Source organism: Andrena cerasifolii, chromosome 5 (assembly GCF_050908995.1).
Source record: "Andrena cerasifolii isolate SP2316 chromosome 5, iyAndCera1_principal, whole genome shotgun sequence".
Classification (NCBI taxonomy): domain Eukaryota; kingdom Metazoa; phylum Arthropoda; class Insecta; order Hymenoptera; family Andrenidae; genus Andrena; species Andrena cerasifolii.
Window position 1 is genome coordinate 7,202,597 of NC_135122.1, and position 11,449 is coordinate 7,214,045.

An 11,449-nucleotide genomic window follows, 5' to 3' on the forward strand; every position below is an offset into this window, starting at 1 on the left:
GTCGGTCGCTTCAAGAATTTGTAACGAGACTTTTTACTCCCACCGAGACCGAGGGATTCGAAACATAAAAAAAACTTATCCCTCTTGTGGAATGAGACGAGAATCGTAGGAGTTATATTAATTGCATAAAAATATTCTTGCAACAGGGTATTACGTGAATGGATGTGGAATGGAGTGAATCAAAGACTCGATTGTTCCTTTATTTCCGTAGCTTTATTACTTTATTGTCATTTAATCCATCGCTGCGACCAATCGTGCGCACAAGTCGAAAAGGATATTACAATTTACGCCTGAGATCGCACCCTTAACGAGCCAGAAGGAACCACGCGTCAGCGATCTCTTCCTAAATCAATGCTCGTAGAATTCTCTGCTTATCGTATGCCTTCTTACTGTTTAGTTTGCTCGACGAACGGAATTGCCGCGCAAATCGTCGGGGATAAGTGGGAAAAGGGCGACGAGAAACACGAGGTCCGCGGAATACAGAGTAAACTGATGTTTCCTCAAAGGCCACTTGAAGCGGTTTCCGTTCAGGCCTCTCGAGCGTTACTATTTCGAAGGGAGCACCTTACCTAACTAAAGAACGCGAAGAAAAGAAAAAAAGAAACACAGCTGCCAATAGCGCGGCCTTACCACATATTTCTACCTTAAGTCTACTAAATCGCGGCGATTCGAAACGCTTATCTTAAAAGAATTATCTTTGGCTACCTATTTGGTGTAATTATCCTATCCCTCGAACCTTCTCTGCGCCAGGATCTATCATCTCAACTTTCTTTCTTACAAAAATAATACGCGTGAAACTTCCCCCTCGGCCACAGAGCAAGCACTTCTTTGATTAAAATTTATCTAACCCTCGGAGCGAAGAATATTCTCCACCCTAGCTCGCAAACCCTTAGAAACCTCGCCGTCGGCCGGTTCTACCAAAGTCGTTGAAAATTCTGGTCCATGGGCACCTGCTCCATGTAATTCACGTACTGCATCTGATAATTTGCCGGGGTCAGGTAGTTCGAATACCCATAGTCGGTGCTAGAGACGTCCACGACTGGTCTCCCGTCGCTGGCGGCGGGCTTGGTGTCCGTCGCCATGCTCTTCAGGTCCGGGAACGGCGTCTCTTCGTCGTCCTTGTACTCAGCCTTGATCTGCCGCTGGCAATCGTGCACCACAGCTCGATGGTTCGTCGGCAGATTGTTCCTGCTGTAGTCCGCAGTGGCCAGAACGTGCTGTCTGGGCTGCAGCTCGCCGTTCAGGCTGGATTTCCCGCTCAAATCAGAGTTCATGTCGTGCTTGAATTCTGGGCTGATGCTCACTTCGCTGCTGGTGGTCCTGAACTCAGGGCTGACCCGGATCTCGTTCATCCTGAAGTCCGGCTGCATCGATATGGTCAGCTCCGGTCTGATGTTGGGCCAGTACGGAGGGTTGTACGCCTCCTGCAGGTTCGGCTTGCCATCTTTGATCAACACTGGCACCGGGATCTTCCTCAGGGATTGGTTCTTGATGTTCTGCGCCTGCAGCTTCTCCGCGTCCTCGATCCTCGCTCGCTTGTTCTTGTACCTGCGGTTCTGGAACCAGATCTTAACTTGGGTGCTGGTCAGCTTCAGGGTTTGGGCTAGAAGCTCTCTTTCCGGGGCGCTTAGGTAACGCTGCTGCTTGAATCGCTGCTCCAGCTCGTAGACTTGTGTCTGGAAATATTGAAGAAGAAATGTCAGCGGTGCTTGAAACTGTGAAACTTCTTGGCTGTGGTTTAAGGTGAACATTGGTTTTTTCAAAGGAAATTCTAGTATTCTAGATGAAGTACCCAATCGAGACTCACCTGTGAGAACAGCACCCTGGGCTTCCGCTTCGTCCTCTTCCCAGACTGGCTTTTCCGCAACTCTGTCTTACTCGACGTGACCACATTACCTGATAAACAATCCACAACGTTCTACTACTCGCAGAAACCGAGAAATCTGAAGGGAAGTAGGTATTCTAAGGGTTGGAGGATTGGAAACAGAATTGTTACGCACCATCCTCCGTGATCGGCGGCTCCTGGTACGGAGGGGCGATCTGATTCAACTGATGGACGTGGCTGAGGTCTGGGTAATGGGGGTAGCTCGCCATTGACTGCTCCTTGAACTTCTCCACGTCCCATTGGTTCTCAGGTATTATATTGTAATTGTAGAAGTCCTGAGGCACGTGCTGCTGCTGCATCTGGTGCTGGTGGTGGGCCGAGGGGTAGCAATCCATGGCGCCGAACTGTTGATCCTCGCTTAAAATGTCACGGACGCTGAACGGGGTTCCCGAGATCGAGGAAGAAAGCATTCTAATGCATCCTCGACAATTTTCCTTCGCTTTCTCACACGCTCGAACTCTAAACTCCACTTTCCCCTTTTACAATTCTACACTTCTTCCAACACTGTCACTTCTGACGTGCACTCACAGCCCCCCTGGTCCACGAATTAACCAAGATTCTTAATCCACACCGTCAAAACTCTATAATTCCGCCGTTCTCCAGTGCAACCCCCCGCGTAGTCTCCAATTTCCGCAGCAGCAATCCTATGCCGCCAGTCTCGCAGAAATTTCGCGAGAACACCGCGCGATACCTTCGTCACCACTTTCAGAATTAGCCACCGATGCGGGCTCTTCGAGGTCGCAACGAAGTCGATCGATCTGTCGTCGGCAATCCAGTGGAAGCTGCTGGTCCCTCAGGTATTCGACCCGTCAGTCGTCGAATCGTTTGCTCAGGAGGTCATTAAAGGGTCGTAGGCGCGCCGCGCGAAACTATATAATCCGTGAGGGTGTCCCGAGGATGTCAACACTTGCTCAGGGGGGGGGGGGGCTCGTCTCGCTAGGGACAGTTGAACGTGAAACGGTTAGCCGTGTTGTGTTGCTCGCGGGGAATGGACACGGCTGAACGGTCAGGCCGGAGGGCAAACGTGTAATGTGACTTGCTCATCCGAGGGAGTCAAGTGTTGGTCCCGTGGTACAGGGAAACCACCACGGCTCCTTCTCATCGTCCGTGCGAGGCCGCGCGCCTGTGTGTGCGTGCGTGCGAGCCAGTGGCAGGAGATTTTTACCAGCACACCCGCGCCCAACGATCGGCGGGGCGCCGCAAGCACGGGTTCTAACAGGGTGGTCGGACTTGGGATCCTCTGATTGGACATTTTTATTTGCCCCCTCCGCGCCGCGCCTTTTTCGGGATGCCTGGAAGCCTCGCGTAAGCGGTGGCATGCAAATTTTGTATATTTACTGCGGTATATGCGTGGGAGGGGAGTCTGGTACTGGGTCCAGCCCACCTGGACCAGGTGAGGGTTTGTTTCTTGAAGTGGATAGTCGTGGGAGATTAGTAGGGTGAGTCTAGAAAGGGGCGGGATAGGGTTTCGTTAACGCCTTGGATTAGGTAATTAGAGAATTGTTAAGCAGTCGTTAACTTGTTGATTAGTTAGTGTTAATTTTGTTTTGTGCTTTTTAATTCAATTTTTGTCAATTTGATTATTCTAACGCCTGCCAGTGCCAGAAAATAGTAGGTTTCAATGGGATGAGGTAAAGGTATGTGGAACTGTTCCTACCCTTCTTTTTTTTCAACGATTCGTGTAATTTCTGAGGGGGTGGGGGTCGATCACTAGGGTGTTTGAAGAAAGACTGATCCAGGGCCCGACGACCCATAATAATTATGGGGATCGGAAGTGCAGGGACGATTAATGCGAGTGCAAATCTGTTTTTGCCTCGGGAACAGCCATAACGCGGTGAGTAACGCTGAGGAGGAGGAGAAGAACGGAAGACCCGCCTATGGCCGTGGAACCGAACCAATCCAGACATACCGTTCGGCGATGCTACTAAAACCGGCGATTAAATCTCGATTCGCTGGATATGTTGCCTTGCACGATTTTTATAGCCTGCTTCTCCCCTTTTAAATCAACGAAATTCGCTCAACGATGGAGTGGAAGATAATGGAGCCAACTGTTTTTAAACGATTTTATTCAGCTTCGATCCTCTGTTTGTATGTTTGTTTAATGTATGTATGGTTCAAATTTTGCAACTCAAATTTAACCCACTTCCAACTATCCAATTTTCTTGCAACTCTGCAGGCGTGCGTAGTTTGGATGACAATACAATATTTAAAAAAAAAATTAACCCCGAGGGGGTGAAACAATTACCCAGTCATCAATAAATATAAGCCATAACCACAAATCCAAACAGCTTCAAATGAGCCACTCGCGTTCTTTACGAAATCCTAAATCCGAGATACTAAATCCGCGAGCGAGTTTCATGCTCTTTAATTTCAAACCAATAGGGCGGGTTCTACTAAATGCTACAGGTTTCACCGTTTTGGATGAATTTTTTGACGCCTCGACTTTAACTACTCCCCAGTGCCGTCTGCAAGGATTAATTATAAAACAAAAAACATATTTCTATAATTTAAGACATCCTTAATATAATGCAAAAAGTCACATTAATTTATATACAGTAGTTTCCCTTTAATTAATTCCTAAAGATCACCTATTTTTATGGGCTCTAGACCGGACCAGCCCCTGAAGATTAGCCTGCAAGGGCAATGAAGGGATGGTATCTGTGAAATTTTTGAAAAACTGAGACAGTCGGGGATGTCAAAAGCATGACGCGCCCCCGTCATCGCGCGGTTTCGATTTCGAGGGGGTTGAATCAGCCGAGGAACAGGGATGGAAACGAAAACAAAACAATCCATTTTCTTCGTGGTCCGACGGCAGCAAGATCAGTACCTATCCTCTCTGCAACATCGACGAGTCGAAAGTGACATAATCCAGACGCCCCTTTCGAAACGACGGGAACCCTTGACGCCCGTGGCTGGGAATTCGTAAAATCGACCCTTCCGAATCGCTCTGTCTTCCCCTGTCTAGCTGAACTCTGTGCAGAATTTCTCAAACATTCGAGTGGCTAACGTAGATAGTAAAGTAAACTTCTTGTGCTTCGAGATGTATTACCCCTCGCAATTTAAAGAAAACACCCCAAATCTACGTAAAATCTTAGAATTATCGAGCAGCTCAATTCTAATTCTTTCAATGGAAATCTTAACTTTATTTCTCTATTCGGAGCTAGAGAAAGTGAAAAAAAAATCGAAGGAACTCGGTAGAATTTTTAAACAACAATAACTCCACTACCTCGCGACCTATAAAAATTTGAATTTGCCTTCGCAAAGGGTTCCACTAAATATCCAAGCTGTGGAGAAAATCTCTGACAAGTTTCGCTAAGTACAATCTTAGATTGCAACACGAGATCGCAACGGCAGTCATTGTCGCGATTTCAGTGGAGAGGAATCCGCGATCAACCCTTCACGACTGACACGCATGTTTATTATTTCATGCGTAATCTCATTGAACGTACGAACGGTTCCATACACGAGGAGGAGGCGCGTGCGTGAATGCGTGGCAGTGTGGTGCGTGGTAGGCGCCAAGAGATACCAAGGCGCCTTCTTAATTGTGGGAAAGCGGCGCCGGCGTCTGGAGGACCAACGTCGTGTGAAGGCGCCGCTGCCTCGGAGTCCGCACGATTTTTAAACAATTCTCGGGCGAGGAGATTCCGAAGATTCTGGAAAATCTCCGCCAGGTTCTCCTTGACGGCACAATCGGCGCTTTCTGTAGCTTTTGCCGCGCTAAGAAGGCAAAATAGGGCGGGGAATCTTTATGCATTCGTTCAATAATAGTCTGTAAGCAGAAGCTTGACTTTAATATTCTTCAAAATAAAAAAATTTCAGTCGAATCGGATAATAACTTTTGGAGATACAGGTCCCACCGATTTGGATGAATTTTTTGACGCCTTGACTTTAACGACTCCCCAGTGCCGTCTGCAATGATTAATTGTAAAACAAAAAATATATTTCTATAATTTAAGACATCCTTAATGCAATGCAAAAAGTCACATTAATTTAAATATAGTAGGTTTCCTTTAACTAATTCCTAAAGATCACCTATTTTTTGGGGCTCTAGACCGGAAGGTCCCCTTAAGCAAACATCCAACTCCAAATTTCTTTGTCCACCTTGCTCCTTCGTTATCAAATTTGCTGTCCCATAACAACGCAATTCCAATTGATTGCAAGTTTACCAAGTTTGCTCCTCCACTCGGTTACCCTACAATGAAGAATCACCCCAAAAGATGTCCATCAATTTAGCTCCCTTATTATCAATTCATCAATTTATCGATTCATCAATTACCACCTTCCGAAATCTCCACTCCAGACCGACTCCTCCGATTGCCAATAGTAAGAATCGTTCTCACGGTTGTCAAAGGCGTCCCACAACGGCAATTTCCTCGCGATGAGCACTGGCAGTCGCGCGACACCGTCAGAATCCGCGTGTAACGAGGGCCGGTGCAATCGAGCAGGGCCGAGCGGGAAAGAGAAAGAAAGGGAGGCTGTGGTGCAACCGATGGTGTCCAGTTGCAACACGGCCCGTCCGTGTTGGCACGCACAAAAGGGCCCTTTGTGACGTCGCCTCGCGTCTAAATAGCCGCACACGGCTTCGGTTGCCCTATCCATGCACAAGTTTATAGAAAAATCCGTGGGCACCGTGGCGTATCTTCTGCCCATGGCTCGTGGGGGGTCAAGTGCCGCCCATGGCGAGTCGACGTCTCCAGGATCTGCTCTGTGTCTCCTGGTGCCGTTTACTACGTGACCAACAATGTGACAATGCCCCTGGGCAGACGCTCCGAAGCAGAAATCTATTCTCGCCGGAAGCAGCTCTTCCGACTCTATTTTTTCTTCCACCCCTGACTACGGATGCTGGGACGCCTCTCGTTGCATATAATTAGCACGGTCCGGAATCGCCATTGCTCGCGCGATTTCAACTGCACCATTAAGAACCCTTCTTTCATTGTAACGCAAATATTCGTTACGGAGTACGATACTTCTCACCAAAGCGGGAATTAGGTAGCGCTAATTAATTGAGGGCGCAGGGCACAACTCTCCAAACTTAGGCACTGAGAGGTGGTAATGTAACTGAAGCTTCTGGAATTCCACGAAGATTATGAAAAGCGTCGAGTCTTGCACCAAGTAGTGGGTGGGTGAAGCCCTTCGCGGGAAGCTTGAAGTATCCATCAAGAATGCTGGGAACGTGACCCATTTAATGTTCGCCCATAAAGTAAATATTGTTGCTTAATATAGGCCATCGACCCGTCGGACCATTTGCTTGCAGTGAATACTGTTCCTTTTACTCCATTTCACGTTCATCTAAAGGCGGAGTTAAACCCGTGCACCAGCGCGCATTGCGCGCCGAACATTCCAAATTTCATAAAAATGAAAAAAATTTGAAAACAGTATAACGTATCAACTAGCCCCAATCTCCTCTACTTAAATGAGGAAACATTTTAACTATTTTTGCTATTATGTGCCTTTACGATTCGCTTTCTGCTGACTGACTGATCGGTGCTACCGTCCAACGAACGTAATATGAACACTCGTGTCTGTGTCGGAACGGAGCCGATACGGGACCGTTCCATGTCGGATACGGATAATATAAATCGACCTTTTTACACGTGTTTAACCCTGCCTTAAGCTCGCAATGTCGTGTACGCGCGAAGGTTGCCAAGGATCAAGGACATAACGGTGGGAAAGTGAAAACTGTGCTGGACGTTCGTAACACAAACCAAATGTTCGACAGTAGACGGGCTCGGGCATTGTCTCGAAAGAGGACTGCCCCGAAAGCTCGTTTCTGCACTTACAGACGGGCTGAGAAGGACCTCTGTCGTTTTCTCACGAGTGGCCCAGACAATTGCGTGGGCCTGGATGTCTAGACGGGCGCATCCCTCGTTTTAATTTCCACGTTGCAACCGAAAGCGCTGCCGCTATTCGCCAGAAACTTTGGCGGCGCTTTTAGATCGCGGGGCCTAGACCACTTCTTCCTTCCTGTCGACCATGTTCCTCTCTTTCTTGCCAAAATCCAGCTTCCTCTCCACTTTGAAGAATAACAGGACGGGTCCCCTATAGATTAACTGTAGGCTCGCAACTGTATATAATTAATTACACATGGTGTTTATAAAAATGTGGGACATCTTTTCAGGATCTATTCTAGTCACCAAAATAATAAAAAAATCGTATGCCGAATGGTTTAGATGCTAATGGTTCCAACAATTTGGATGAATTTTTTGACGCCTCGACTTTAACGACTCCCTAGTGCCGTCTGCAATGATTAATTATAAAACAAAAAAAATATTTCTATAGTTTAAGTCATCCTCTATACAATGCAGAAAGTCCCATTAAATCATATGTAGTAGTTTCCGTTTAATTAATTCTTAAAGATCACCTATTTTTATGGGCTTTAGACCGGAACAACCCCTTAAGAGAATTACGTTGTACACACGTAATTCGTACTTAGTGAGCATGTTTTAGGGTAGTGTCACGTTTGATGCTAATTCAAAGGGTTGATTCCACTATTATAAAACGCGTTTCGTGTGATCGTTTATTTAGAACCCTGGATAGGATGATTGCCAAGCACTGGTAGCAGACGAGCGGTTAATTGGATCGCTATCGATCCTCTGTTTGTTTTTCAAAACATAAATGCTGAGACAGGGGTGATCCACGTGTTCTGGTTAGTGTCACTCTACGCGCCTACGAAGTCGAACACGTGGGAACCGAGCTACCGCCATTGTGCTTAACGGAATACGATTTACGACCTCGGTCTTCTATCTTTCCATCGATTATTTATCTGCTTATGAAGATACACTGTGACAGTAATAAATAGGCCAGTGGACAGTACTTGGGTTTCGCGGTAATTTAAACCCTTGTCAGTCATCTTTAAATCAGCTTTCTAATTACAATAATGGGCAGTTTGATGGGAAATTAGTGGGAGTCTCATGAAACGTCAATAATCCTGTTGTTAAGCTTTGAAATGTGTATTTTATTTGTATAATAGTTTACTAATTCCCATGTAAATGAGGAATTGAAGTGCCATTGGAGTACAGATTACTGGTGAGTGCCTCGCCTTCGCGTTCCCCGAATAAGTCTGTAATTTTTCAAGTGGTTGGTACGTCACAGTCCCCGTTAATAAATTCTACGTCAAATTACGACACGCTCCGGGCCCCTTTCTTTCTGTGGGGAAAAAAAGGAAAGCGTGTCTATGACGGTACTTGAAGATAACTCCCCCGATCCTTGAATTACCTTACTGGAACTTCGTGTCAACAAACTCCGATCGTTTTTAGCGCCCGACCCTTTTCTCTGCCCCCCTGATGCTCCAGATGAGTATTGGGATAGGACGGTTCGTAATACGAGTCCTCTTCGTCAGCGCGGTGGGGCTTCGTGTCCTTGAAAACGATTAGTCGACTGTTAACTTGTACTTGCACGCTGCCTTCATTAGGTAGCGTAAGATTCCAAGATCGACGGAGAGTTGGAATCTCGAAAGTGTCTCTTGTTTTTATACGATACATTGCCGTGGGGTGTTTAATATATATTTTCAAGGAATTAAGACACATTTCAAGTGATCCTAAACCAACTTATTATGGAATAAAGTGTTTTGTAAGGGTACATCGGAAAATTGAGTTTCGTGAAACTTTATTTCGATTCCTGTGGTTTGAAATTCGAAGTTCGCGCTACTTATTCTTTAACTTTATCAACTGTAGTTGCGGTACGGGTGGTAACTTATCGGCATAAGCTTCACGGTTCCTTCTGAAACCGAGATATAGGTAGCTACAGTCGGTAGAGGGGAAACTGTGTTACTAACTGATGATAAGGTTGAATGAATGAGAGATTAGATAAATTTGGGATATCGAGGAGTGGTCGACAGTCGATAAGACACATCGTCCTAAAAATTCTGTATGATCTTAGGATTTTATACCCTTAGAAGTTGATTCAGTATCTAAGCAGTTGTGTTGCCTGTGGACTCACAGAGATGACGACAGAGTGTCTTTTCTCGCATGTTTCCACCCCCAAGCAGTCATCGCACAATATAGCAGATCGTTCTATTTAGAATAGTGATTTACACCGTTCATTAAACAAATTATCATTCCACTGCTCGTATCAACCTTCGTCAAAAAAATCAACCACTTACAACATCGTCAACCCACGTACCTCTGTTTTAAAACGAGAAAAATAGGAACAGCTTCAGTTCAGGCGGTGCCACAAGGGTTTACTAGAGACAGTTAGAAAGGGTGTCGCGTTACGTTCACGATGAAAACGATACGCGTCACCGAGAAAACCCAGTTTTAGGAAGTAGGGTGTCCCATAAATAAGCGGAGGGAGGGTTGTGCCTCGGAGAAATTCAATAAGACCGCGATTATCGTGAAGAAAAACGATCGACCTATGGCTCCGGTCGATCGTTAACGAGGGAAACGTCCGATATCTCGATCGACTCTGTGTTATCGGAGGCTAATGAATTTCCAGCGGCGACCACCAATCCCCATATTACGAAATTAGCCTTCGGCCGTTCCCGGCCCTCTGACCGCCACAGAAAACGTCAGACCTGCGTTTTCGAGCGTCATAAATCACGAAAAATAGGCCCAGAAACGGGAGCTCGACGGGGGAGGGTCAAAAAGTCGGAACGATGAATAGAGCGGAGCATTAAGATTCCTTCTCCTCTGTCTTTCTGTCATTAGGGAGGACTGTGGATATCTCTATCGCATTCAAAGTAATTGCACGAACCCTGGTAAATTGCAAACGTACATACATCATTTCCACAGTCTTCTGTCGAAGCATACCTAAACCTTGAGGCCTTCTAACTTACATTTTCGGGTACTGTGTCAATGTACCTAATATTTCATTCGTAAAATCATTATTAGCTTGAAAGCCTGCAGGAGTCGAGGATTATTGTCTCCCTTGTTCATCTTCCATTTGAACCGAAGTTCATGGCAATGGAACCAGCCCTTGCGTAATACCATTACAATACCAGCAACGGTTGACACGGTCAGAATGTCCGATTATGTCAGAGGTTGGAGACAGCGTCGGTGTTCCAGGGACCGTGACTCGAGGGCATCAGGACTGGACGTATCCTCGAAGGCCTCTAGCCCCCCTAGGAACTATCCTGCAGCCGAGTGTAGCCGAATTCCTCACGTGGAAGACAGGCTCCTCTGTCGGGATCGTCATTATCTTGATATCTCGGCTGGTAGCGTTCGGCGATGCTTTTTGTTTTGGACAGCGCGTCGAGTGCACCAGGGGGTAGGCCCAGGGTGGTCCAATTTGTCTGCCGGTTCGATATTGTTACGAGCTCATCTTTAATAATGCAGCCTTCGAACCCATCGTCCCTCCCCTCGACGTTTTTACATACGAACGCACTGTTGTCGGTGCGTTTGCCCGCAGACGGGAAGAAATGTCATCGATTACGAGATTCAAAGTCGAGGATCACCACGACTGCTTCGCCTGAATTTTAGAAAACTTGAAGGATATAGTAGCATGTCAGCGATTTACACCTGCATCCGATAACGGTGAATTAGTCGATTCTTTTTTTGCAACTTTGTCGGATCCTCGATCGTGACGTCAATTATATAGCGATTAAGCTCTAATGCAGTTTGATCGATC

General features: G+C 46.4%; 1 protein-coding gene across 1 annotated transcript; it reads right to left on the bottom strand.

Annotated features, from left to right (window-relative positions):
- Positions 1–212: 212 nt before the first annotated feature.
- On the bottom strand, positions 213–2,523 carry LOC143368712 (homeobox protein Nkx-2.5). Its single transcript, XM_076811719.1, has 3 exons — positions 2,001–2,523; positions 1,808–1,896; positions 213–1,676 (listed from the first exon to the last, which is right to left on the bottom strand). Exons 1-3 carry the CDS (start codon positions 2,293–2,295, stop codon positions 915–917), a joined length of 1,146 nt encoding a protein of 381 aa, XP_076667834.1. The 5' UTR covers positions 2,296–2,523; the 3' UTR covers positions 213–914.
- Between the last annotated feature and the right edge of the window lie 8,926 nt (positions 2,524–11,449).

Bases quoted from the DNA above. Each gene is read 5' to 3' on its own strand.
- LOC143368712 (XM_076811719.1), bottom strand. From the start codon at position 2,295: ATGCTTTCTTCCTCGATCTCGGGAACCCCGTTCAGCGTCCGTGACATT. The intron at 1,897-2,000 runs GTGCGTAACAAT...ATTGTTTATCAG, and splicing joins GCCGCCGATCACGGAGGATG to GTAATGTGGTCACGTCGAGT. The intron at 1,677-1,807 runs GTGAGTCTCGAT...CAATATTTCCAG, and splicing joins CCAGGGTGCTGTTCTCACAG to ACACAAGTCTACGAGCTGGA.